Below are 27,180 nucleotides of genomic sequence, written 5' to 3'. Positions count from 1 at the left end.
ACAAACCACAAAAATACCAAATATTCCCTCCAGTTAATACGTGTGACCACCGCTTCTACCAATTACCAGTTTAGCCTTGAGCTGGTCTTCTTTCCTTTTAGATAAGATTTATTAAGGTAGCTGTTATAAAATTTGCCTCCCCTTACTGATAGGACCCAATCCAGAACAAAGCCCCGCTTCCTTGAAACCTCCCCCGAATCACCTAATAGAAGCTCAAATCCTACACATTCTTTCTAATTCTATTTTGGTAATATACTCCACAGTTCCCTATGAACATGACTCTTTGAAATACATTCTCTTGTATTTCAAAGAGTAATTAAGTCTGACTTGCTTAACTGTTGGTGTGTTTCTGGCAATCTTTGGCCGGAAGTCATTGAAAAAAAGATGTATATACACATATATATACTTCTATGTATATAAGTAAGAGTCTTGCCTAAGTCATATAGATCTTACTTACATTTTATATACCCTATGATGACATTTACCTGATATATAAAATGTAAGTAAAGTCTGTATGACTTAGGCAAGGCTCTCACCTTCCCTAGGAGTGGCCAGGCTTACACATCAAGCAGACTGACTAGTAACTGATTAGTCAACTGACTAGTCAAGTCACACTGTATTCTCTCACATAAACTCCAGTGGGGATTGGGACGAAGGGGCAATCCACGCAGGCCAACATTTCCAGGTAACTTGTGTTCCACCGGGTAGTTAGCACTTCAGCTGAGTCTTTGGAGTGGTGGATGGGAAGGAAGTAGGATTATAAGTACAGAAAGAACTTGGCAAGTACCTAAGTTCAAGCATGGAGAGGGATGGCCTGGAGAAGGGCCAATTATTTCCCAACACGAGCCCTTTATTACAAAGATGGGTGAGGTTGGCCAGCCAAGGCAAGGGCAGTCAAGGCGAAGTCAGCTGGTGGTGGATCGCAAATGCTAGTGTTAATAATTTGGCTTCTTATTGCCCATTGGCAAATATCAAGCTCACAGGATGTCTCCAGAAGGGAAAGGATAGAAGTGGAATCCTAGAAAGTCCCATCAGGCTGGTTGTACAGAGAGAGGCGGTGGTTAGAAGACGCAGCCTGAACTCAAACTCCAGCTCTATCAAGGTGCACACTGTGACTTTGAGCGTGACGCTCCACCTCTCTCCTGCAGTTGCCTCCTCTGTACATGGGAGTGACATGATATGAGGATAATGCGTACATGAATTCAGCATGTAAGACGGTGTCTGACCCATTGCACTCTGTCAATATCGGCCGATGTTATGGTTGTCGTTTCGTTGTTCTTCAAGAGCAGGAGATTGGAGATCTAGGAACCAGTTAGGAGAAAACTTACAAGGGTCCAAGAGGAGAAGAAAAGTCTTAGAATCCCAGCATGCGGAAATAAGTTTGATAATCTGCGGAGTGGGGTTGATTGCAGGAAAGGGTGGACAGAAATAAACCAGGCCATGGGTTAGAAGAACGGAAAGGCTGAGAGCAAGGAGCAATGGGATTGTGTAAGTGGGAGGTGTCCGGATACATTTCTGAGACGAAGTGCTAGGTCTTACAGTGGTTTTTTCCTACATTTCCCATCTGCATGTATGTATGTATGTGTGTGGGGGGGGCAGAGTGGGATGGGGGGCTGGATTTATTAAAAGGGACCGGGATCTGCTGGACAGGTAGGAAATGTGCAGCTCTCCCACCCACCCGCTTCCAGCATCATACATGATTGACACCCTCTGACGTTATGGGTATGGGGTTTGAATATGAATATGGTTCTTTGGGATTTCAGAATTTTCATGCTGTCAAATTCACCACCTACTCAAAACTTAATGGGCCTTCCACATTTACATCCTATATCGAATATTAGTCAATACGATCTCTTCCATCCTGAATTCAATAAAAAATTGTGAGCTCATTGATTTTCTACCTGCCTGTCATTCATTCATCCATCCACAAAAATCAGTAGAGTGCTTCCTATGTGCGAAGGACCGAGATACTAAAGGCGGACAAAACGGGCTCAGGGTTTGCCCTCAGTCATGTGATTTCAGAAATGAGAAATCATGGTAAGGACTAGGAAGAAAAACACAGCGTGCTGTGAGACTGTGTAGCAAGGGTAGCTGATCTAATCTAGAGGGTCGGGTCAAAGCTTGCTTCCCTGAGTTAGCTACCAGGTGGGGGGTGGGGCCATTGAGAAGAGCATTCCAGATAGGGAGAAGAGCATGTGCAAAGGTGTTGAGAAGCAGGCCTCCTGGCAGGTTCGAGGCACTTCTAGAAGCCAGGAAGGCTGCAGATTGGAAAGCATGAGGAGGACCACGGTGTGGTGTGAAGCTGGAGATGGAGTCCCATGGTCCCTGGCCACCTGGGAGGCTCGGGGGACGAGGTGAGCGGGCACGTCCGGGATCCCCCTGCCTCTACCAAACCCCGTGAATTCCTACATGTGCACTAGGAATTATTAGTGAGGTCATCAACCCGTCCAGTGTAGTCTTTGGCTTTGACTTGGGGTTTTTCCACTGCACTTCTAACCTGGACAGGAAGACCTTGAGTGGCATTGCTCTGACACAATCACATATTGTTCTAATAGAGAACGATCGTAAATGGAGAGGAGATAAAAGAAGGCTGACAGACATTGCAAGATGCAAAGAAGGGAGACACTTAGCTTTGGGATTTTGCTCCTGCATGCCACATATTTTTCTCCTTCTTTAGTATCCTATGAAAATTTTGAGTGAAATAGTTTGGATCCCTTAGGGCTTGGGGAAGTTTATCTTTTCAGGGCTGTTGGAAAGACAAGAACATTTTGGAGTGGTTTGGTAGCAATTTGTGGTTTCTCTTTGCTTTTCTTGGCAGTAGGGCTTGCTTTCCCTGGCAGGGCCCTGCCCGGATGTGCGGTGGAGGCCCAGCATTTGAAGAAGACTGTCTCAATGGCTGAGTTTTTTAGGGCTCACTTCACGTTTGTATTCCAATTCACTGAGTGTTTATGCTGAGACTTGTGGACTAGGTTCGAGGGAAAGTGTTGTCAACAAAGAAAAAAAAGTCAGTAGATAAAATTAGGGAATAGCTTTCTCAGGTGAAGAATAACATTAGAAATTGACATCTCAGAGAGGGAAAAAAAAAAAAACCAGGGTTGTGTTCCTGCATTTATGGTTTCTAGGAAAAGGTAACTCCAAACAAAAAAGAAAGAAAGGACGCCATTAATCCCTATCTGCAAAGGGAAACAGGGTGTTGGAAATAAAACAACATCCACGTGCTAATAAATGAAACCTCCAAGGGAATTGACATGCTTCTAATGTATGCATCTTATGCAAAGGCATAATTCAGCCTTTGATTAAAAAAAAATCTCTGAATCTATAATCTAAATTTAGAAGTAAATTACCTGGTTGCTAACTCTCGTTCTCTTAATAAGGAAAATAACTTTCTAAGAAAGATACTTTTGGGATTTGGTACAAGCCTCTCTTAGAATAATCATATAATTTCATAAAGAAGCAAATACAGAAGAGAGAACAAATCCCATCATTGGATTTTCTGAGGTGACGAGAGCCTGACTTGGGTCCTTGATTGAGTCCTTTAGCCAAATCATTTTGCATTTAACCACAGTGAGCTGGTGTCAAGTGGACAAATCACCCCGAGGTTAAACAGTTTTCTCTCCACCCTTTGCCCAGCAGAAAGATGTCACTACGGAATATTGTAAAATATCCCAGCGGAACAAAGGGAAAGATTTGTAACTGGCATTCTTTGCCATGATTAGAAGAAATGGGGGGGGGGTGTAGAAATTAAAACACCAGCAATCACTCTCAAAAAATACTTCCGACTTTATATAGGATCAAGCTACTAAAAAAGAGACAGTCATTCTAATTCAGATTTTTATAGTTTTTATGGTGGGCATAAAGAATTTGTGACAACCCTGACATTTAGCCTCAAGCCATGTCGTACGTAGTACGTAGTAGAAGATGCTGACATACAGGAATGATATACCAAGAACTCACAGTTCATTTTTCCCCATTGTCTCCTTTCCTCTTTCATCTGTATTAAGAACATGCAATGAAGTCACACTCTTCCCATTAGAATTCATCAGGAAATAAGTGTAGCTAACAAACGTTTTCGTCTTCCCGAGCTTTCTACTTAATGAGATGGCTTCTGCCTCAAGAATGGATTATATTTAGACCAAATTCTCAGTCTGAATTGAGATTTCTATGAAGTAACATCTCTTTCTCATCAGCATAGAGAGTGAGTAAAAATAGAACTCCCTCCTCTTCTGCTAATGTGTGTTAACAAGAAAAGAGTGAATGAACTCAACGTGTGTCTTACTGCTCCAAATACTGGGGAGATGGATGATTTCCTTTATTCTCTCCTCAGTGACCAGAGTGGGACAAACAGAACCGCCGGCAAGGCTCATCTGTTGCTGTACTGTGTCGCTGGATCCGAAGGGTCACCACTATTCACCACCTTGGAGTGATGAGAGCGACCGCAACCAGGAGGCTGACATCATAAAGATGATAGTGGCTTCACCGTGTGCCAGGAATGGTGCGAAGTGCTTTATGTGAGGTTACCTCACTGGGTTCTCATCCAAGCCCAGTGGGCGGCAGGGGGGGTTCATTACCACCCCACTGATGTCCGGAGAGTTAAGTGACCTACTCAAGGTCATTCAAGATGGCAAGAGAATTGATGAGCTCAACTTGAAACTCACTGCTCCAAATACAGATGAGTGGTTCCCAGGTCAGTCTAATTCTGAAGCCTATGCCCTAGCTCCTGCTGTGACCCCTCAGCCCATTTTGTTTTAGAGAAAGAGAGAGAGCAAGCAGGGGGAGGGGCAGAAGAAGGAGAGCGAGAATCTTAAGCGGGCTCCGAGTTCAGTGCAAAGCCTGACACGGGGCTCAGTCTCATGACCCCGAGATCATGACCTGCGTCGACACATCAAGAGTCAGACACTTAACAGACTCAGCCACTCAGGAGCCCCCACCTCAGCATTCTTAACACTGACCCGGGGCATTCTCTGCCATGTGAAAATTCTCCTCCTACCAGTTACCCCTCTAAGCCCCGCTCTCTTTCCAAAACTTCTCGTTTTCAATGTCGTGTCAGGCTTCTCCAGTTTCTCTCTCTAATGCTCTTGGCTTCAGGGACAATGCTGTGGAGGATACTATCATTCTTCTAAAATAGGAACATTACACAATAATTTTCATTCATCCTAAAAATAGCTCACATATTTGAAAAATTAGCATACCCACATTAATTGTCTGGATGAAAGGCCCCAATAGCCCCTCTAGTTTATATATATTTAAAAAAACAAACAAACCTAACCTTTGGGGCACCTGGGTGGCCAGTCTGACTCTTGATTTCTCTGACTCTTGGTTTGGCTCAGGTCATGATCTCAGGGTTGTGGGACTGAGCCCGGTGTTGGGCTTTGTGCTGAGTGTGGAGCCTGCTTAGGATCCTCACACTTTCCCTCTCCCTTCTCCTCTGCTGCCTTTTCGCTACATTCACGTTCTCTCTCTCTCTCTCTTTAAAATAAATAAATAAAATCTTAAAAAAAAAAAAACCTAACCTAAAGGTGTCTAGTCTTGTAGTCTTAATTATCAGGCCAAAGCTTTATTTTTTTAAAATTTTTTACAAAGATTTATTTAAGTATTTATTTGGGGGGGGGGGGAGCATGAGCAGGGGGTGGGGCAGAGGGAGAGGGAGAGGGACAAGCAAACTTCCCACTAAGCCTGGAGCCCGGAGCCCTACATGACACGGAGCTTCATCCCAGGACCCCGAGATCATGACCTGAGCCGAAATCAGACGCTTAACTGACTGAGCCACCCAGGCGCCCCAGTTATCAGGCCAAAGTTTTAAAAGACAGATCCAGATGTGCCGCTTATGATTCCTTGGCTATCTAGGAAGGTACGGGGCAGACAGTGTGTTCATTTAGTGTGTGACATCTGCTTTATAGATATAATTTTTGCAGCTGCAAGAATGGTTTCCATTTCATAGATGAGGGAGTTTTGTCTCCCAGGGATGAGGTGGCCCACTCAGTGCCACGTGGGGAGGAGCTGGGCTTTGACACACAGGCCTGCTCGACTCAGCAGCCACACGTGCTGCACAAGAACAAACCGCATGGAACCTGAAAACCCAAATTTGTTCGCTGGGTTGTTCTGACTGCAAAGAACCACAGCAGTGTATGTATCGCCTAATGAGCTGATGGTGGGGGGTTTTCTCATTCCTGAATTCTAGGGAACATCAATAATCTTTAAGAGCATACAGGGGACAAAAGTCGAATTTAGATTTCTCAGACATTACTAAATGGCAGTCCCTTTTGGAGGGGGCAACCCCTGGGTCACTTGACTGCCATTTCTCTCTCTAGGTCACTTTCTTCTGATAAACTTTGAACATTGAAACATTTCTCCTCTGTTGTCATCATGAGAGGGAATGGGCTTATTTACAGCCTTTTATGGGAAAATGGTGTAGGACATTTTTTTTTCTTTTCTATATTAGGAATCTCCCCCACCCCTCACCCTACATTGAGATGCACTAACCAATCTCAAGCAATCTGAAAGAGAACCAAGACAGGAAATGCATCCCTTAGAAGAGCATAATAGGAGAAGGGAGAGTCTTTATCCCTCCTTGTGGTGCAACTAAGCTCCAATAATGATATAATGATTGCGGAAGAATGTTGAAAATTATCAAAGTTAGGACTGGAACCTTTGAGGCCATCTGGGGACTTTTCTAGCTAAATGTGTAGCTGAGTCTTCTTTGCTGGAAGATCCTCTGGGTGGGGGGGGGGGGTCCCTGCATATCAAGGGGGCAGCCTGTTCCAATAACGATGGCATTGTTATTACAGCGAGAGGTTAAAAGCGAGGTTCTGCAGGGAGATTGCCACACTCGCATCCCGGCTCTACCCCGGCTTCATCCATTGACCCTGGAGTTCCATCCTCCACTTTTCTCCGTCCTGCTGTCCTCCCCAGGGAGGTTAGGCTGCAAGGACTGTGCCTGAGATGCTTCAGGGTGTTTCCGGGCTTCCAGCTTTGGCCCATAGGGAGCCCCAGAGGGGAGAGAAGAACAGGAGGGAAGTGGGATCAAGTTAGTTATTCGCAGGTCCCCTTCCAGCAGGTGGCTGTGGCAGCAAAGGTCTCTGGTCCTGTTCTGCATATGGCCCTCTGCTCTAGGTTCCAGTCACCTCCCTTCAGGATTAGGGCAGGTAAGAGGGCTCTATTGCTACCAGCCCAGGGGGTCTGCACTATCCCTTGGAGCTCTCCTACACCTTTCTCATATCCTTCTAAATAGTTCCTTGAGTAAACTCTGCACAATTTGCTTAATTTGAATATGCCATCTTTTTCTGGCTAGCACCTTGACTGATATGACCACTCACTATCTATGTAACATTGGGCAAATTCCTTAATCTCTGTTGCCCTCAGTTTTCTCCTCTGTAAAATGGGGTTCATAATAATAATATCTTCTGTAGAAGGTCATTTAAAGGATCAAATGAGGTTATACATAGTACAGTACATTGAAGATGCAGCAAGGACTCAGTGAGCGTTAGGGTAATACCACGAGTACTATGCAGTTCCTGGACACTACCTTGATTCAACTGTGGTAAGTCACTTCTCATAGCTGGGTTAGACCTTAAGTAAACAATAGATAAGGCAAAAGAAACAAAATCGCTTGTGGTAAAAATTAACTTTTCAAGTCTCTTTGTCACCTATCAGAGTACGGTACAGTGTATCTTTTTTGTGTTCAGTCCTACAGAGTAAGTTCTTATTTACGTTATATTTGAGAACCCTCAAGCTAGCTCCGAGAAAGAAAAAAAAATCTATGTGCAAACTTAAGAGCCTCCCATGCCTTCTGCTTTGGCCATAAGCATGGAGTCCCTAGAGGAGACGGAGATGCTAGAAAACTCAAAAACATTCCTGCTGGCTTGTAGGGTTGACCTTTTCCTGTTCCGTCAAGTCTCTGTCAACTTCATGCTGATGGCTAGGAGACTTGCAGTTTGTTGTGAGGATAGAGGAATTTAGGGGATCATACTTTAGGTGGCTTAGCAGAGGCTAGGTTTTCAAGTGGGCTCAGTGGTACACTGCACACACTGCTGCTCCCATGTGTGGATGCTGACCCTTTATTGAGCACTCAAGATGTGCCAAGCTTAGTGCGAAGCATTTCCCTCATATTATCCCATTTAATTTCACGACAGTCCTGAGGTGGGTATTATTATGTTCTCCAGTTTTTAGATGGGGAAGCTGAGAACCTGAAGTGTCCAGCCTAAGGTAACGTAAGAGTCTAATATGGGTTCAGGGCAGTATTTAATGCAGGTCTGCCTGACCCATAGCTGAATTCTCATCTAGCACTGAGGCTGTGTGGTATAGCGGCTCATCCTCAGTATTCCCTGCATGTGCAACCTGAGAAGGGAGCTCTGTGTTTGCCTGATGATAGATTTTTTAATTCCCTGTACGTGAAGAGAAGAGGGTCAACCTTGTATCATGTCTTCCTTAGTTTTGTCTTTCCAAAGGCTAAAACACCAATTAATTCCAACTACTTGTGGGCACCATTTTGTTGAACCATCTCTAGTCCAGGGGCTATAGTAAAGTCGATCACCTGGGCAAGTTTTTTTTAAAAATACCAATTAAGGCCCCACCACAGGCTGATGGAACCCAAATCTCTGGCAGGTGGCCTGGGTGTGGTTATTTTCTAAAGAGCTCTCTCAGTGCATTCTAATGAGTGGCCAGTGTTGAAAAGCACAGCTCCAGTTTGCTTTAAAAAAATGAAGACGTGGTGGGAATGTTGGGAGGGGCTCTCCGGTGTGAGAAAAGAGGGTTTGTTCCTCCTAGCTAATGGTTATTATCCAGAATTATCTGTTATACATTCCACATGATTCAGTAGGTCTTGTCTGCAAGAGCAGCTGAATGCAAATGTGTCTCAAGTGTAGGGTGGGATGTCAGGGTTCCCAAATATGGTCACTTATAGAGAAGGTGGAACCACTTTTCCCATGTAATCTGGCCATGCTTGATTATTCACGTGCATTCTCTTAGGTTCTCAACACTGAAAACACATGAGAGTGGATTTTTAAGTTTATTTTTATTGAGCTATAATTGACATATAACACTGTTTAAGGTGCACAACGTGTTGATTTGATACACTTGTATATTGCAAAATGATTACCACTGTAGTATTAGCTAACACCTCCATCATGGCACTAATTATCATTTCTTTTTTTGTGGTGGAAATAATTTATACTTAGTCTCTGAGCAACTTTGAATTTATAATACAGTATTGTTGTCTATCATCACTTTGCCGTGCATTAGATCTCCAGGTTATTTACCTACTGGTTGCAAGTTTGTACCCTTAAATAACATCTTCCTGATTCCCTCACCCATTAGCCGCTGGTAACCACCATTCTACTCTGTTTTTATGAGTTCTGCTTTTTTTTTTTTAAAGATTTTATTTATTTGTCAGAGAGAGAGAGAGCACAAGCAGGGGGAGCGGCAGGCAGAGGGAGAAGCAGGCTCCCCACTGAGCAGGGAGCCCGATGTGGGGCTCAATCCCAGGACTCTGGGATCATGACCTGAGCCGAAGGCAGACATTTGACCGACTGAGCCACCGAGGTGCCCCTGAGTTCTGCTTTTTTAGATTCCACATATAAATTATATCACACAGTATTTGTCTTTCTATGTCTGACTTGTCTCACTTTGCACAATGCTCTAAGAGTATTTTTTTAATTGAATGGTTTAAAAAGTGAAAACAACTCCATCCCCTTTCCTCTGTCCTTTTATTTAGTCTGTGTTTATATACGGCCAGGTGCCTTGCTCTTGGCAGTGAGTGCTAATGAAAGGTGCCACTCGGCCCCACGCCTGTGTGCAGATACTGAGGGATTATAAAGGAGGAGTTCATTCACACTCATCTTAAGAGGGGTGCTGGAGGGCTGCTGGGATCATTAATATCTAGGCTGGGATAGATTCCCATGGCTTTGTTGTCTAGCTGCCACCTCAGCAAAAAGGAAATAAAATCCCTAAATTGTAAAGAGAAAACGAGACTATAAATGTCCTAAACCTGATAATTTTAGATACAAACCCCCTGGTAGGGTTAAAGAGAAAGGCAGTGTCAATCACAACACGAAGGCACAAGAAAGTAGTTTTTCACCTGCAAATTATTTTTAAACACATGTACCAGATTGCCTTAATTGAATACAGATCAATACATTAATTTAATAACTGCAATTTTAAAAAGAAAATGCAAAATTAGAAGGGTTGTTAAGTAAAGGGTCCTAGGCTGATGAAGATGTAGATCTGGTTGATCTGATGGGGCAGACAGGAAGAGAGGAGAGCAGAGGGAAAGGGAGACATGGAGCAAGGTATGGATGGAGGAAGATGTTTGGACTCAGATATTGGGAAGGGGGTTGAAGGGAGGAGGTGAACAGAGATTCATTTATTTCACTTCTATTTAGTTCTTTTCTCCTCTTCGTGGTATTTCTCTTATCTGCCTATTCATCCTTGGATATTGTGCTCATGAAACCATCCTCTGGAGACCCTTAGATTTAACGGAACAATCTTGGAGGGTTTACAGGGTGCCAGACTTTAAAGCGCTTTGCCTATCTTTTACATTTCATTTCCTTCTCTTAGCACTGGGAGGTTGGGAATGTTACTCCCATGCAGCCTATGGGATGAGGAAAAGTTGAGGAATTTGCCGATTACTCCACTGGCAGGTGGTGACGGACCCAAGCTCTGGCGTACCAGTGCCTGGCGTGCAACCACACAGCGGTCCCTGTGGGACTCCGCTCCCCTGGCAAGGTCCCCGGGATGAACTAGAGATTCCAGGTTCTCGGCGCACTGTGCATTAGATCTCCAGGTTATTTACCTACTGGTTGCAAGTTTGTACCCTTAAATAACATCTTCCTGATTCCCTCACCCATTAGCCAGCCGCACTCGGCGTCTGACAAGGGTCCGCACAGCCGCGGGACTGAAGAGTACCTCCCCAGGGCAGAAAATTGGGGAGACATCGAGGCGCGGACGCTACTGGGGTTATGGGATCCCGTGACCCTGCCCGGAGGAGCCTGACAGGTTCCTAGAGACAAGCTAAGCACCGCTGACATCTCCCGGGAGCGTTTACACGTTGCAAATCTGTCAAGAGAGCCGGTTTAATTCTCACTGCGGCCCCGCAAAGGGGATTATTTTTGGTCCCATTTTCCAGACGAAGAAAAGTGAGGTTTCCCCTCCCCGACAGTCACAGCGTGCGGCAGGTGCTGGAGCTGTAGGTGTCTGCTGCGTCCCAAAGATAAAATCTGCGCGGATTTCGTCATTATTATGCAAAGCCCGCGGGGAGGCTCCGACCCTCCCCTGCCCGAGCCCATCTGTCTCCGTGCACCGCCCCCGGGGCTCAGAAGCCGAAGGCGAGCGGGAGTGGGTGGAGACGCGTCCCCCGCCGCTAGCTGGGCAGTCTCCCGGCGCCTTGCCAGCCAGCGCCCCCAAGGCCAACCTCCCAAAGCTTAAAAAAACCCCACGGCCTCCCCAGCACCCCGCCCGCCGGCCGCCCCCCGGGAGCTGCATTAATATTAATCCCGATGAATAATTGAAGGCCAGAGATTTATTCGGGCCTCGGCGGGGGAGGGCGCGCAGCTGGGTTCGGCTGGGCCCGGCACCCGGGACGCGGGAGGATGGGGTGGGTGTGTCGCCCGCGAGGGGGAGCTTGCGGGTGAGCCTGCGGGTGAGCGCGGCGCCGGAGCGCGTGTGCCAAGGAGCGAGGGGGAGCGCCGGGGGCTGCTGAGCGAGGCGAGGACGGAGGGGCATCCCAGGTCTCCGGGCCCTGGCCTGCGCTTCGCCCGGCGCGGGGTGACCCGGGGCCACGCGGGCTTGAGGGAGAACAATAGCGACTCCTTAGATCCTCTGGGTTCCTGCCACCGGCTGCCCAGGCCTTCCCGGCGACCAGTGGGGCCTCCTTTCTTATTTGGCTAATTTATGGCGAGAGGCCGGAGCGGGGAGGGTGTGTGTGTGTGTGGGGGGGAGGCACGGCAGAGGAGGGACCGTGTCTGGGGACGGGGGGCGAGGGGGCGGCAGTTAAAGGAGTCCCCCGAGGCGGCGGCGTGGGTGATGTCAGCTCTCGACGAAAATAGAGAGGGATCGCCTGCAAATCCCCAGCTGCGGCGGGGCTAAACCTCGCAATCCCTCCCCGGCGGCGCCGAGCCAGGGCGCAGCGGCCCGCCACCGCGTCCCTCGGCGCGCACACACCCGCACACGCGCGCACGCACGCACACACTCCCCTGCACCCCCACCGCACGCCCCCCTCCCCGGCCTCCCCCGCCGCCCGCCTGCAGCCCGCGCTCGGCCCCTCGCCGCGCCTCGAGCCCCGCAGTACGCGCAGGTGGCGGCGGCGGCGGCCCGGCGGCCCGGGGGCGGCGCTGGCTGGCGGAAGCCACCCCCAGCCCCCCGAGCGCCCCACCGAGCGCCCCGCCGAGCGCCCGCGAGGCGGGACGCGCGCGGAGGAGAGCCGAGCCGCGGCTTAGCGCCGGCCCGAGCCTCCCGCGCGGGCTGAGGCGCTAAAGGGCTTACCCGGGAGGGGGGTGGGAGGCGGGGAGACGCTCCCCCTTAAATAGCGCGCTCCGCCACTCGCTGGCGCTCCCGCCGCGCCCGCTCGCCCCGCGCCCGCCGCCGCCGGATCGCGCTGAAGAGGAGGGGGCGTTCCCCAGACCATGGCATCCACCGAAGGGTGAGGGGGCTTTTCTGCGGACCCGCGGGGGAGCGGGCGCGCGCGGGGGAGGGGGGGTGGCCCCTCATCCGGGATGGGGACCCGGAGACGTCGGCGCCGGGCCTCGGAGACGGTGGTGGCGGAGCGATGGTTCGGCTGGGGGTGTGGGATGGTGGGGAGGGGATTGGTTTTCCGTGGCGAAGCTAGCTAGCTGCTTAACCCTTTGAAGATGCGGGGGACGGACGACGGTTTTATTTGAATGAAAAGGGTACGGTGGAGGTGTGAAGAAGCGTCGGACGAGAGAACGCTCTAGCGGTTACTTTTTGAGATTGCGCACGGTGTGAGCGGCAGACATTGCCCGGGGAAGCCACAATTGGAGCCAGGCGCGGGCTGTAAGGTGGGGACCGGCCCGGAATGAATGAGCCGGGACCGGGACCGGGGCGGCGCGAGGACTTGAATGTCACCTTTGCAGAGTCTCAGGGGAGAAGCCCGGCCTGCACAGATCGCACCTTGCCCTTGGATGGCGGAATCTCCCTGGCCCGCTCCAGGACCAGTGGAAGAGATTTGGGTACTTCCCGGGAAGAGGCGGGAAAAGAAGTGATTTGGGGCAGAGACAGGAGTCCCCCGATGCCAGCGGGTGAAGCGCTGGCTTCCCCATTCTGCCTGGGGCCGTGGAGTCCTCTCCTGCCTCGTGAGGAGCAGTTGGAGGGAGAATGTTCCCAGAGGCAAATGACGGCTGCCTTTAGCAGGAGGGAGATGGGGCTGCAAGGCCTGCAAAAGAATCCCTTGAATACTCACACCTCAAAGGAAGGGTCCAGAACAAGGTCCCTGGATGAGTATCTCCCAGGAAACTTTTCTGGCTTGGTAGAACCCGAAATAGGGATAAAAGGACTAGTTGGGGAGGTCAGCTCTTTGGTTAATTCAGAAAATTGCACTGGCCACTCGCAAGAGATCACTGGATCCGGGCGCCTGGGTGGCTCAGTTGGTTAAGCGACTGCTTTTGGCCCAGGTCATGATCCTGGAGTCCTGGGATCGAGTCCCGCATCGGGCTCCCTGCTCAGCAGGGAGTCTGCTTCTCCCTCTGACCCTTTCCCCTCCATGTGCTCTCTCTCTCTCTCTCAAATAAATAAATAAATAAATAAAATCTTAAAAAAAAAAGAGAGATCACTGGATCCAAGTTGCGTGGAAAGCAGTTCCTCTGGGCACTGGTGAAGAATCCTTAGTGCCGGCACTTAACAAAATTTCTTTCTAAGACATTTTACCGACGCCACAGGCTTGTTTTTTGGGAAAGGCTCTCTAAGTAGGAGTAAAGAACTTGTTCCAAAGTCAGATCTTTAGATTCCAACCTCCAGCAAAAGTAAGGTATTTCCAAAACCGTCTGTGTTCAGGAGAAGAAACTCATCCATTTTCTCTCCCTGGGAGTCCTGAAGGAGTTTGGCACCTTGCGGTAGCATGAGATTTCTTCTTTCTTTTCATTCTAACATTTCAGCAGTGTGGACTTTTTTTTGATGATTATTCCTTCAAAAAAAGATACTCCAGAAAGACACGTGTGTACAAAGAAGGTGGTACATTGTGCTAAAACAGAGGTCTAGAGTTAAATATTAAGAGCCCATATGGCTCAATCTCAGAGCCTTTCCCTGCTGAATCAGTCTTTCATACGGGAAAAGATATAAAGGCGTTTCTGGCTGCCTTCATGGCCCTTCTAGGCTTACCCCTCTGTGTAAAGGCTAGGTTCAAAAACATCTGTGAAAGAGGTGGATAATGGTTGTCTTTCAAATCCTGCACCCAACTCACTCCTTACTTTGAGAGCCAGAGAGGGAAGGGAAAGGTTAAGGCAATAACAAAGACCCCCAAAGGTATGTATCTCACCTCTGCTCTAAATGAGAGCTGTGAAATGATTTGACATTAAATACAGAGAAGAAGTGATTTTCAGTATTTTTAAGATTCACCGTCAATTAATGCAGTATCTGTGCATAGTTAAGAAAAGATGGGTCAAAAAACCCCCTTGTATTTAGGAGATGAAAGAACTGAAAAAAATTGAAAGGCTGGGAAGCATATAGCAAGATCTATGACCCATTATCATGTAAGAGCAGTAACTGATAAGCAGGCGACATTTTCAGAAGCCTTGGTCTTGCTCCATCTGTTTCGTTCTTCCATCTTTTCTTCCAGGACCATTTACCCGAGTACTTGGGTCGACCTCACATAGAAGGCACTCTACAGGAATAAAAACACATACATAGTCTGAGAGCTGGCTTTTAGAAGATCGGCTCCAGTCGAAGACTTTGATTAGTAAATTGTTCCTGTGGTTTGGTGAGATTCTCTTGCCTCTTCTGACATCTTTGATGGATGTGCCTTATAAACAGAAGTTCACGGAGACTCCTCAGGCCAGTTGCCTTTGTTGGCTTTTGCTTTCTACCAGTGTTGAAGCTGTTTCTTTGAAACACAAACACATTGCTGAGAAGGAAGCAAAAATAGCAATACAGTTATGTTTTCAATACCTGTATTTTCAGTTCAACTCTGTTTGATTGAGAATGTTTGAGACATGGGAGAGTATGGTAAACTGGCCATTCTGGTTACCATTCTTTTGGTGATATAGTTACTGTCAAAATACATATGCCGATTTCCAATTAGAAGCAACAGTGACATCTTATGTTTGTTTAGCATCCTACTTGTAAAGCTTATTTGTGTATATCATCACATTTGATTCTTCCAATGTCTGTGAAGTAGGTGGCCCAATGAAAATGGGTTTTAAGAATAAAACGGTATAAAAGGTACTGTCATCTTTCCAGGAAGATTCCAGGACTTGACAGAACTTTGGGGTTATCACCTGGAAATGTCAGTTATTATTGAAGAGTGTCTAGTGCAGAAGATTACTGGCTTTCTCTCAAACCTTTGGCATATACACCCTGCAGACTGCCTTTTGGAATCTTCTTGTGATCAGCCTCTGCACTTGGTCTTTGCCTTCACAGAGTATACTCAAAGGCGGTTTGGTTATTTGAGGTTTCTGATTATTTGCAACCGGGATTATTAGTATCCATAAAAGCCAGCAGTGGACTCTTTGGTAGTTCCCAGGCCCCAAAAGGTATTTTCTTGCAAAGCAACGTCTAATTAGATAGTTGAGCACTCTTTTTTTTCTGGCTCCCCAGACACGGCTAGAGTTATGGTTTTAGGTCCCTGACCCAAATTGGAAAGCGATTACAAGTAGTTGGTGGCAGACAGGCTAGGGTCAATTCTGGACTGAGTTATATTGGAGCGCCTAGATGTTGTGGAGGTGGACATTTTAGAAATACGTTCTGGGGGGTGAAAGACTGCTAAGTCTCCCTGTTTGTCAGGAACCCGCAGCGATCTGTCTTCTGATCAGTTCCCAGGAGCCAAGGGGTCAGGGCGAAAGCCAACCACAAGGGCTTGGGTTTCAGTTTGACTAAGGAAGCAAATGAAACAGAAAACTGCTGACAGCAGAAAAACCCTGGCAAGGGAGACCTCTGGATTTATTATTTCAAGCAAACAAAAGCAAAACATAACGATTGCCGTCTCCCTCCTCCCCTTGGGAATGAGGTTGAGGTCAGTGGGAGGAAGAGCTCATGGAGTGGACTTATTGGAAAGCGAGTGGAGGGCATGGGGTTTGGGGCCCAGAGGGGTTTGCATATTGCATGCCTCGGGCTTTGCTGCCGTTTTCATTTCTCCTTTTGAAGAATATAAAAATCAGCCTCCTTGGGTAAAAGAGATAATAATGGAATTATGAAAAAGCCATTTCATGTTTACTAAGACAGCCTCTTGTGAGGGACTAGAAGGAAGCTCAATTCTAACAAGAAACAATTTCTAAATCCAAACGAAACTGCATTTCCACCAAACGAAGCAGAAGAACCAGGGTGTTAAAAAACCAAAAGACAGGTCTGCCCATCAGTATCAATGGCCGCTTCTTTTGCCCTTTTATACAACACGATTAGGTGATGTCTCCTTTCGCTTCAAATTTAAGGAAATTGTTAGACAAGGAAAAGTGCCTAGGAGGTAGTGCTTTGGCTGCAGAAACCAGCAATATTTAACAGCTACGAGTGAAATTTCTGGGTCATTGTGCCATAAATCCTAGAGATCTAGGATTGCAAAGCTTTTCACAGTTTGAAGCTCAACACAGGTTGATTTCAATGTAAATTCCCCGGTCCCCACCCTCCTTTAAGACTGTATTACCAATGCCCAGATGTCTGGTTTCCCCCCCATTTAAAGGCAAACGAAATTGTTTTCCATGCTGATTTTTCCCCCAAGGGACTGGCTAGTCTCTGGACCTAACTGAATCTACTCTTCATGTCAATGACCTGCAGTGATTATTTTAATCAAATAATTTAAAACCTTCTAGCAATAGTAGACAGTATCCCTCTCTAGATAAAATTCTAGTTCTGCTTGTGTTTTAAGAACTTGTCCTTGAAGTCTGAAAAAAAAAATCGAACAATGACATATACCGCCTTGCTTGCAGACTTGTCTATTTGCTCTTAACAGCTTGTTGGGGGCAAGCAGGATGTTTCATAGCAAGGGTTTTAGAATCCAGATTACGGCAAATCTCTTTATTTACCAGATCCTGTACTTGCTCTCTCCTCCCTCTGCCCGCCCCTCACCCCTTAACGCACCAAGTGCCAAGTCCTTGGGATGAATTCATTAAAGGAGTGTTTAAAAATACCTCATTGCTCCCATTTCCACGTGCTCCATCATTGATTGGAGGCAGATGGGCCACATATTTGTGAGCAGAGTAGAAAAGGACTAGCATCTCGTTATAAATCTGTCTGGTTGGCTTCAAGTGATGGCAGAAGAGACAATGGGCCAGCCAAATCAAAGGCAAATGGAGAAAAGGGAAGATCCTCAAACTTTTAAAAACGATAACTCATTTTCTTAGTGCTTTGCTTCCCCCCCCAAAATGGTTGTTTTTCAACAATGTTGCTATTTATTTACTTATCTTTCACCGATGTATCTATTTAATTTTCCACGTGGATGAGCAGGTACAATGGCTGTCGGCTGAACTGCCGGTGGTTTTGGCAATCTTGGTAGCTACTTTGGATTATAGACTCAATGAGCAAGAGTTGTCCTTTAAAGATGGGATGAACTCTGTTTTAGTGGCTGGACTTGGTCTGTGTCAATCCTGGCTCCTAGGATGCATGATGGTTCACGTTAAAGACCTTGAGTGAAGTCCCTGGAGACAAGGAGGGAGATGTTTCCCCTCCCACACACCCCTGTAGTGTTAGAGGCTTCATTTAAATCACCAAGAGTACTTTCTTCTGTTACATTTGGTCAGAGGGGCCATCTGTTACTCGCCCTTTGTCATCTGGCACGGGACTCTCTCTCGTGTGCTCTTGCCATCCCGGGGTTCCCAGGCACTGTGCTCTCAGGATCACAGGGCTGGTGGCAAGGTTGGAAGTGGGTCTGAGGCTCGTCTGCATCCTAAGCGTTGCTCTTCCCACAGCACTAGCCATGAGGTACTGGATCACTGCAGATTGTATGTGGCCCCCAGACAAGTATGTTCTTGGCTTATTCAGGATTTTGAAAATGTTAGAATTATTTGCTTATAAACCTCTTTCACCTAAAAAAGGAATCCTGATTGTGGCTTCTGGCAAACATTGGGAAATCTGATGGCAAAGGATCTGTCCTTTAGTGTTGGTACAATTTATTGAGTGATTACAGCCCTGCATTGTTTTAAGCACTTTATATGTATTAATTTATTCAGTCCCCACTGCAATGTGATGCACAAGACCTATTCTCATCCCCATTTTACAGGTATGGAAATCGAGGCATAGAAAGATTAAGGAACTTGCCCGAGGTTTCACAGTTAGTGAGTGGCAAAGACAAGCTGTAAATCCAGGCAGCCAGGCTCTGGTACCCTGGGCCCTAACCGTTAGAGTACACTGCTTAGTCCCACTGGGGCCAAGTGGCTTTTTCCTGAGATAGGGCATGCGGCTTCCAGATTGGGCACAGTCTTTTCTGAGACTCCTGGCGCACGTTGCCTGCTCAACCGCTTACCTCTCTAAGGCAGCCTTTGAGAGAATGAAACCCTGGGTTCTGCCCCCTTCCGGACTGCCACTGCCCAGTGGTTGTGAATTGGGGGAATTCTTCAAAACCCATCTGTAGGACATGAAAGGTAATTCCAGCCACTTTTTCTTGTTAACCCTTTAACCACTACCTTCTTGTTATTTCCTTTAACTTTGGTCTGGGTTGTTCCTGATGATCAGTTCTTTTGTAATTATTGGTTGTCAGGATGCCAGTAACACAGTCTTATCCAGATACAGTGCTCTGAAACAGCCCAGGCAGGGCATGACCACATGAGTCCCATCCTTCGGAATACTGAGCCTTGGGCATGCACTTGGGCAAATGTAGCTGAGTATTTTGTGGCTCTGGAATTTATCCTTTCCTGTATGATTTTAAGCATAGTGGTTTAGGGTTGTGACATCACTTACCCACTTTCCTAAAACAACTATTACCCTGTCCTTTTAGGTTTAGGGCTGATATATATATATATATTTGCAATATATGCAAACAGTGATGACTAGAGATGTCTTTTAAATTGAGGAAGAAAAATTTTCAGAGGTCTTACTGTTGTGTATTTAAGCACAGTTTGCTGATTACTCAATAGGTGGCAGTAAATGTCAGCACTTTGTCCAGACTGGTGGTTTGACTCCCTTTGGAAGCCCCTGGGTTCTTGGGGACCCCCAAGTCCCACAGCATTCCGTTCTTTTTTCATTGGAAAAAAGTGTCTCCACCAAATATGTCATTTAGTATTTGTGAGACAATTGTCATATATCAGCAGTGTTTATAGAAAACAGCATAAACAAAATATAAATAGGACCATTCATTTGAATTTATTCCAAGTCTGTGTGACTATACATATATGATTTCATTAAATCCTTGGAAAATTCCTATGGAATATTATGCTCATTTTACAGATGGAGAATCTGAAGCTTTGAGGAATTTTGATTTTAGGCTGTTATTGGGGACTTTTTTTTCCGTCTAATTCTACTGTGTTTCAAAGTGTGCACATTTTGCAGTTATTTCACATTTCCTCAAAATTTCACAGTGTTCCCTATGTTTGTTTGTTTTAGCGCCAGCAGGTAGATTCAATCATTTTGGTCAAAGGAAATAAGATAGCCGAGTGTCTTTGGAGAAAGAGATGATAAAGAATTTAAGAGACAATGCACAAGAAAGATGTCAATGATTACAGAGAAGTTAACTTATCTTTGAATGGAGATGTGACGTTAAAGAAGATGCCACCATTAAAAAAAAAAAAGAGGGAATAAGTTTAGGCAACTGAGAACAATGGTCAGACCCCAGTTTGTAGACATCAAACCAGAGAATTTCAAGTAGAAGAAGCAGTTGCAGTGCGTGGAGGGGGATAGGGTAAAAGAAAACAGATGAAACAAGGAAAGCATTCTTTTCTGTTAGGTATCAGGCAAAGCCAACTGCTGCAAACCAAATGTATTTTTGTTTTGATCTCAGTCTGTACTTAAAAGGGCAGTTGTGATCTGATAACCAGCTTTCTTAGGAAAGTGGATGGAAGTCAACATGAACAAAGCACAATTAGATAAACTTCTCTAGAGGTGAAATGGATGGTTATCAGCTGACGACACTTATCTCAGACACACGGAGGGGACTCATGGTCCCTGGGGAATGGGCTCAGCTCTTATTTTTTTATATTTAGATGGAACTTATGGTCTGGAAAAAGTCAAAAATAAGTTTGGGACCTATTTCGAAGAATCGAATAGAGAGTAATGGGATTATAGACTGAGTCTGTTTCCCTGGTGTTTCTCTGGGATTCAAAGTCATCAATCAGCAGACATTAGTAAAATCATCCTAGGCTAGAAGCTCTGAAGGGATCATCGATTTTTTGATCATGATTAATTGCTAACATTTCAGATGAAGAGCTAATCATTTGTCGAAGTTTACCTATTAGTCTGAGAGTATTCAAATTTGGATTCTTTTCAAGACACTGCTACATTGGGTTTGAGGCACTGTTGCTGGTCGGTCTGGGAAGCACTCTGAGGTGGAGACTTGTGTACATGAAATTTATTGAGGGGAGCTGGCAGGCATAAATCCCTGTGGAAGAGGGAAGGAAGAAAGGGTGGGCAGGGGGGGAAATTGAAACAGTCCCATCAAAGGGCTCAGCCCATCCCACAGGAAGCCCTGGTGCAGGGATGTTTCTTTAGAATGAGCCTGCAGTGAGAAAAGAGGTCTGGCCTTTCTACCCCTGCATCAACCAGCTACTGGATCTGGGCTGTGCTTGGGCAGTGGGCATGGCCCGGGGTGAGTCCAGGGCTAGGCTTCAGAGGGCCCTATAGTCGATAAGCGTCACTTACCAGCACTGTCAGCCACTGGGGGAATAAATCTTACAGTCCTGAAGGTGGGAGCATGGGAGTCTTGGTGGCACACCACAGCATCCATTGGTGACTCCAAATTAAAACATTTGAGCGACAATAAAATAATGGGTACAGTTGCCTTTGATCTGAATATTCAGGCCTCCACAAAGCTATTATCTGGAATAAAATGCTATACCTTAAAAGAGTATGTGATTGGGGGGGAAAGGGTGGGGAGGGAGATGCGTTCTGGTGGGCAAGGATGGGGAGAATGAGTAGACATCACCTTACCCAGGTTTAGCTGTGACCCATGCAGCCCCCAGAGACGTATGACAGAAGCTCTTCTCTTCACTCCCGGACCTGCCAGAAGTTTCTGGTGCAACAGGAGGATGGTTATCTGAAACTGCTGCCTAGGAAAGGGTTCTCAACTCTTGTTACTGGAAGGGGCCAGAGAGAGCAATAGATAAATATATTGGGAACCAGTGTAGAGCTGTTATTGATAGTCCCAGTGTTTACAACAACTGTTTCCATATTCCTACTAGTGTATTTCCCATGGGGTCCTTACCTTGGGAGAAGCTGGGCAGCGAATTGGATAACCCCTTTCTGGAACACCTACGGCGTTGTTCTGTTGATTCAAGAGCTCATGCCTTCTGTCCACCTGCAGCTAAAGGTGCTTTTACGTTGATATGTCTCAGCTCTATTCCCTTGGCAAATATTATGTTCAGACATGAAAGAGTACTTTTATACATAATCTAAGGGCTTGTAGATGATACTTCTGTGGACATTTCCCCTTACTCTCTCATCTAGCTGGCTCTGCTCTCTGAGACCAGGACATTGATCATCAATGTGTTTGTGTTTTTATTAGCACAGCAACTTGATTCAAATGGCTTACTTGTAGAACAGTAGAAGGTAAAACAAGCCAACACTGAAAATTGCCTTTCTTTTCTTTACCTGTTTTAAAGAGTTTCAAATCTATTATTTACTGTAGCAAAAAGATACCGTGCATGTTTCCAGTATTTGGATAAAGACAATACTGAATCAGCATTTAGAAAATCCATTTTGTACATAGAATTTAACGATCAGCCAAATAAAGGGGTATGAAGGATTCAGTCTTCACTGTCCAATTATTTTTAACAAAAATTTTTAACTTTTTGTCCTCTGGATCAGTGGCTCTTTCCCCATAACAGTGACAAGAACAACAACAAAAGTAGCATTATTAAAAAACAAAAACAAAACCAAAAACCACCCCCAAGCCTGAAATATTACAGAATGGCATAAAGTAAAGAAGTAGAAGAATGCCTCAACCCTGCTCTCGAGAATTACTCATTTTCTGGTCTATCCTTTGAGACGTTTTTCTATGGCCCTACAAACATCCTGTTGTTGATATGCAAATCGTACCATCCTATACAGACTGTTCTACAGCTTTGCTTTTCACTTCATACCTCCAGGTATATATGCATGTGTTATATATATCTGGTAATAGTCCACAGTATCACCATATGATGGTTGATTCAATCAGTCCCTGGCTGATGGACATTTAGGTTATGTCCAAGTCTTTGTTGTTATAACATTGTTGGGTGGAATGTGAATTGCCGCGGAGGAGGCAGGGACACTGAGACCAGTTAGGATTCAGGTAACAGCAACAATTCAGGTGGGAGATAATTGTCCAAATGAGTTCATAGGGATGCATTTGCATTACCAGGTTCCAGGAATATTTAGGAGTCAGTGACCAAACATACATAGTTGGTGAGCAGGAGGGAGTCTCTTGGGTTTCTGGCTGAAGCAAATGGGGGTGGGAGAGCGTGCCAAAAAGGAATTCCAGAGGGAGATTGCAGGTTTGAAGGAGAAGGTAATCAATTCATTTCGGCACACTGGGTTAGAATCTTTTGGTGGGACATCAGGTGGGGATGCTCCCCAAGCAGTTGGCTATAAGAGATTCTGGGGTCCTTGATGGAGTGGTATTTATGATCACAGAAGTAAATGAGTGCACCCAGAGAGATCATGAGATTAGAAAGAAAAATGGGGATGGGCGCAGTGCTGGGGGAAGAATCGTGGGATGCTCTAGTATCTATAGATGGGCAGGTGGGCCGCTATTCAGGGTTCACAGAATGCTGAGAAATAGGGAGGGAACTCAGAAGAGAGCAGGTGTCTTGGAATAGGAGACAGTGCCACATGCTATAGAGAGGTAAAATAACGTAAGTACTGAAAAGTATCATCAGATTCATCAGTTTCAAGGCAATCACTGACCTGTGCCAGAACAGGGTCAGAAAAGCGGTGGCTACAGTTACCCTGTTGGTGTGGGTTGAGAATGGGTGGAGAGAAGCAGAATGCAATTTTTTTTTTTCAGGAGTGGCAATCAAGGGGCGGATGGGAATAGGAAAGTAGATGCAGGAGAGATTACAGTTTGGTTTATTTGTTTCAGTTTTAGGCTGGGTACAAGGTAAGCATGTTCATGTGCTAAGGGAAAGGTTTGATTAGTGATGGCGATGTCTTCTTGGGTACCCTTTGTGGAAGCGGATGAAGGAAAGAATTGGAACTAGAGGGTAATTCACTGCTTGCTCTGGAGGTCCCTGCAGAGGAGGGCAGGGTGGCTCTGTGAGTGCTTGGCCATGGGTTCCTATAGTATTCCTGTTTGACCAGTCCCACAGCCCATGGCGTAGGCTAGGACAACTCAGGACAGGGGGGGAGAGAAAGGTCACCTGCCTGGCCTGCCGGATCTGGGCCTTCCACCCTAGTGATCCACGGAGTGATAGATGGGGCAGCCAGCTAGAGTCGGATAGATTTTAGTAGTGATTGTCTTTATATTTTAAGATTTAACTTCTGGAAGCCTTTCTAAGTCTCCCTAGCTGGGATTCTTCTCTTTCTCCCCAAGGGTTCATTTGTACTCTTGGGTAGCTGGTGAAATTTCTTTGGACTCATTCTTGATCCCCATTTTCTCTGCTCTGCGTTCTCTTTGGATCACTTCTTGGGCCTTATCACACCACATGCGTATTTAAAACTCTAAAATGTGTATTTTTAGCTCAGACCTCTTCTCCAAGCTCCAGATTCATATCTCCTATCATCTAATTGACATCTCCCTTTGTGCGATGCAGAGACATCTCCAAATTACTGTGCGTACAATGGAACTCTTGATATTTCTTCCTGCGGCCGTAACCCTACGGCCTCCCAAATTTCTCCCTTCTCGGGAAATGGCACTAGCATCCCTCTGGCCATTCAGAGTGAATGGTGTAGGTATTACCCCTGTTTGTTTTATTTTTCTCTTCCGTCAGCCCCAACCTACAAGCTCTTTCTGTCCCATCTCCTAAATGTACCTTTGCCACCACCCTCACGTCTGCTCAGACAACTGCATGGCTCTATTGGAAACTCCACAACCTCCTAACTTTCAGTTCCTCAACTACCCCCCTGGTCTAGCCCACCCCCTTAGGGCCCATTCCCTTTGTCCGGACCACTTCCTACCCTCTGCCCACCGCCATTCTTCAGTTGGTTGGCATCCTTTAATCCTAGAGCATCCTTCAGTTCTCCGTGCGAACACCATTTCCCAGAGAGGTCTTCTCCCATCCCTCCAAAAACCAGGTCCCCCTTTCTTAGCCCCACGTCATCCCCTTTGTTTCCTTCACGGCATCAGTAATAGTGTTTAAATATTTTTTTACCTTCTGGTTTGCCTCTACTTCCCTCACCAGCATGGAAGCACTCTGGCAGCGGGTCCATCATCGCCTCCCCCTAGATCCTGACACCATTCCCTCAATAAACATTGATTGATTGAATGCGTGTTGGCCTCACCCAGCCTGGGGATGCAGGGAGGGCTTCTCAGAAGAGGAGACATTTGAGCTGGGTCTCTTCCAGGGAGTTTGTTCCCGTTACACTTTGTTCAGCCCTCTCTTACAGCGCTTCATGCTAATAGAATGTGCTGTTGCCTCGTCTATCTGCTCACCATCCTGGTGTCTCTCTGAGGATCAGGACTACATTCTTTTCTTTGTGCCTCGGTTTATTATCATCATCACAATGCATGTGGGTGTAATCGAGTTGTCTAGCTTGGGAAGGAGACCTGCTAGGGCATACAGAGGCCAGAAGGGCATGGTTTATTTTTTAATTTTTAGAAGATTTTATTTGTTTATTTGACAGAGACACAGAGAGAGAGAGAGAGAGAGAGAGAGAGAGAGAGAGAGCACAGGCAGGGGGAGTGGCAGAGGCAGAGGGAGAAGCAGGCTCCCCACTGAGCAGGGAGCCCGATCCGGGACTCGATCCCAGGACCCCGGGACCATGACCTGAGCCGAAGGCAGGCGCTTAACCCATTGAGCCACCCAGGCGCCCCCAGAAAGGGATGGTTTTAAGGGGCCATCTGGGCCAAAGCGGAGAGAACATGCTTCTTGGGACAGGTCCTCTTTTTAAGGTTCTGCCCAGCAATCAGTAACCAGACTTGTGATTGCTGGGTGTTGCTAGGGTTCAGGTAGTTTACAAGAACAGCTAGTTGGACAACAGCTCATCTGGTGAAGCCACAAATGTATTTGTCATACCAGTCATGTTCCCGTGCTCTTGTCTGGGAAAAATTACAAACTCCTGTCACTGCGGCTATCTTAAAAACGCAGTGAAGTTGAATCAGATGAGACTTTTGAGCCCCAGCCCCCCATCTTTTCCAAGGACCACCTGCCTCCTCTCAGAATCGTGTCTTTCTGGTCCTTTTCCTTGCGCCTTGTGAAGGAAAACAAGGAGAAGCTAGCGTGAATATGGTATTCAGATACAAAGAAAGATTTCTTAAGTCAAAGATAATGTTTAAATTGCATCAGTGAATAAAATCCAAGGCTCAATAGTTCAACTGCTTATAGAACTGATTTAGAAAAAGAGAAGTTACTGAAAGCTGACAACGTTATTGTTAAATTAATGCTTTTTAACTTTTAAAGAGATTCTGTATGTATTTAATCATTCCCAATAGCGTTCTCCTCTCTGGCTTCCCATTCTGGTTGGAAAGAAAAGCCATGAGTCTAGAAATAATACAGTTTGTAGTTGGTATATGTGTTTTCTGGGAGCCTGAATAAAAACATTTGGTGTTTCTCTATTTCCTGAAGTGAAGTTCTTCTCTGGAGTTTTCTGGTGGTGGGATACGTTGAGGGGTATTTGTTGTGCCCTGGTGGGATAAGGGAATGAAAACTCTGGCATCTTTCTTTCTTTCTTTCTTTAAAGATTATTTATTTATTTGACAGAGAGAGAAACAGTGAGAGAGGGAACACAAGCAGGGGGAGTGGGAGAGGGAGAAGCAGGCCTCCTGCGGAGCAGGGAGCCCGATGCGGGGCTCGATCCCAGGACCCTGGGATCATGACCTGAGCTGAAGGCAGACGCTTAACCACTGAGCCACCCAGGTTCCCCTGGCATCTTCTTGACTCTCAGTGAGAATTCTGAGTTGGGGGAAGGGCCAGTTTGTGAAACCCCCTTCCTGAGCCTTATGGGAAAGTCTTCAGTTGAAACCACCCTCATCATCCTAATGGCAAATGCTGGATTCCTCCTGGATTCAGGGCCAGGGCATTCACACTGCGGTGTTGGAGGTAAAAGTAGAATCAAAACAGGACACTATGTTTTCTAGTTTCCTCAGGCATGGAAGTCATTATTAGTGGGGAGGACCAAGCAGACACGGATCATGTTTTTACTTTATTTGCTTTCTCTTTCCCTCTGTAGACTCTCAGTGGGTTTCCGGGAAGGTAAAGCCCAGATCCCACACAGTCTGCCCATTGTTCTTCCGCAATCAGGACCAAACCAGTTTGTCCAGAAGGGGGCACTGTGGCGCCCCACGTAGGGTCGCTGCAGGGCAATGGTAATTTTCCTGCAGCCTGAAGCCAGAGCCAGAGGGCGAATTGCCTCTTTCCCAGGCCAACACCAGCTGTTGTCTTGGTTTTTAAGAAAGGAAGCCCTACTGCTTTGATTATTTACATTTCAAGTGACCTGGAGTTGCTAAGTCACCGAGGGGACCAGAGCTCCCTGGACCCCCGGGCTACCCCTGGGACGAGAGGTTAAGAGCGAGAGTTGATATCCGTGTCATTTACCATCCTGGTCTTGGGTCCTCATCCACGTCATCAGCCACCTGGCTCCTCCTTGAGAGTCATCGGTGCCGATGGAAAAAGTGTCGCTGGTTCCAGAGTTCCGGTATGTCCAAACTGGTTTTGTCTGGGTTGTTGACAGACTTTTAAAGGTGAAGGGGCAACTATCTGGAAGAGGAGAGGTCTTTAACGAGGGAGCAAAAGACACTCAAGGGATTGA

The 27,180-nt window shown here is 46.4% G+C and overlaps 1 protein-coding gene across 5 annotated transcripts in view; it reads left to right on the top strand.

The window, feature by feature from the left end:
• The first annotated feature begins 12,439 nt into the window (after positions 1 to 12,439).
• SLC1A2 (solute carrier family 1 member 2) overlaps positions 12,440 to 27,180 on the top strand; it is a 142,847-nt gene continuing 128,106 nt past the window's right edge. The window contains exon 1 of one of the 5 annotated variants that reach the window (XM_027578366.2): positions 12,440 to 12,631. In XM_027578366.2, coding sequence (XP_027434167.1) covers positions 12,615 to 12,631 — 17 coding nt within the window. In that variant the 5' untranslated portion in view covers positions 12,440 to 12,614. Of the gene's footprint in view, positions 12,632 to 12,888; positions 13,008 to 14,779; positions 14,995 to 27,180 lie in introns of those variants that run through there. The other 4 variants (XM_027578372.2, XM_027578371.2, XM_027578365.2 and 1 more) reach the window with 4 other exon arrangements.

The sequence above is a fragment of the Zalophus californianus genome, chromosome 11, assembly GCF_009762305.2.
Source record: "Zalophus californianus isolate mZalCal1 chromosome 11, mZalCal1.pri.v2, whole genome shotgun sequence".
Taxonomy (NCBI): Eukaryota; Metazoa; Chordata; class Mammalia; order Carnivora; family Otariidae; genus Zalophus; species Zalophus californianus.
The sequence above is the reverse complement of the archived record's forward strand: the minus strand, read 5'-3'. Positions and strand labels throughout refer to the sequence as shown.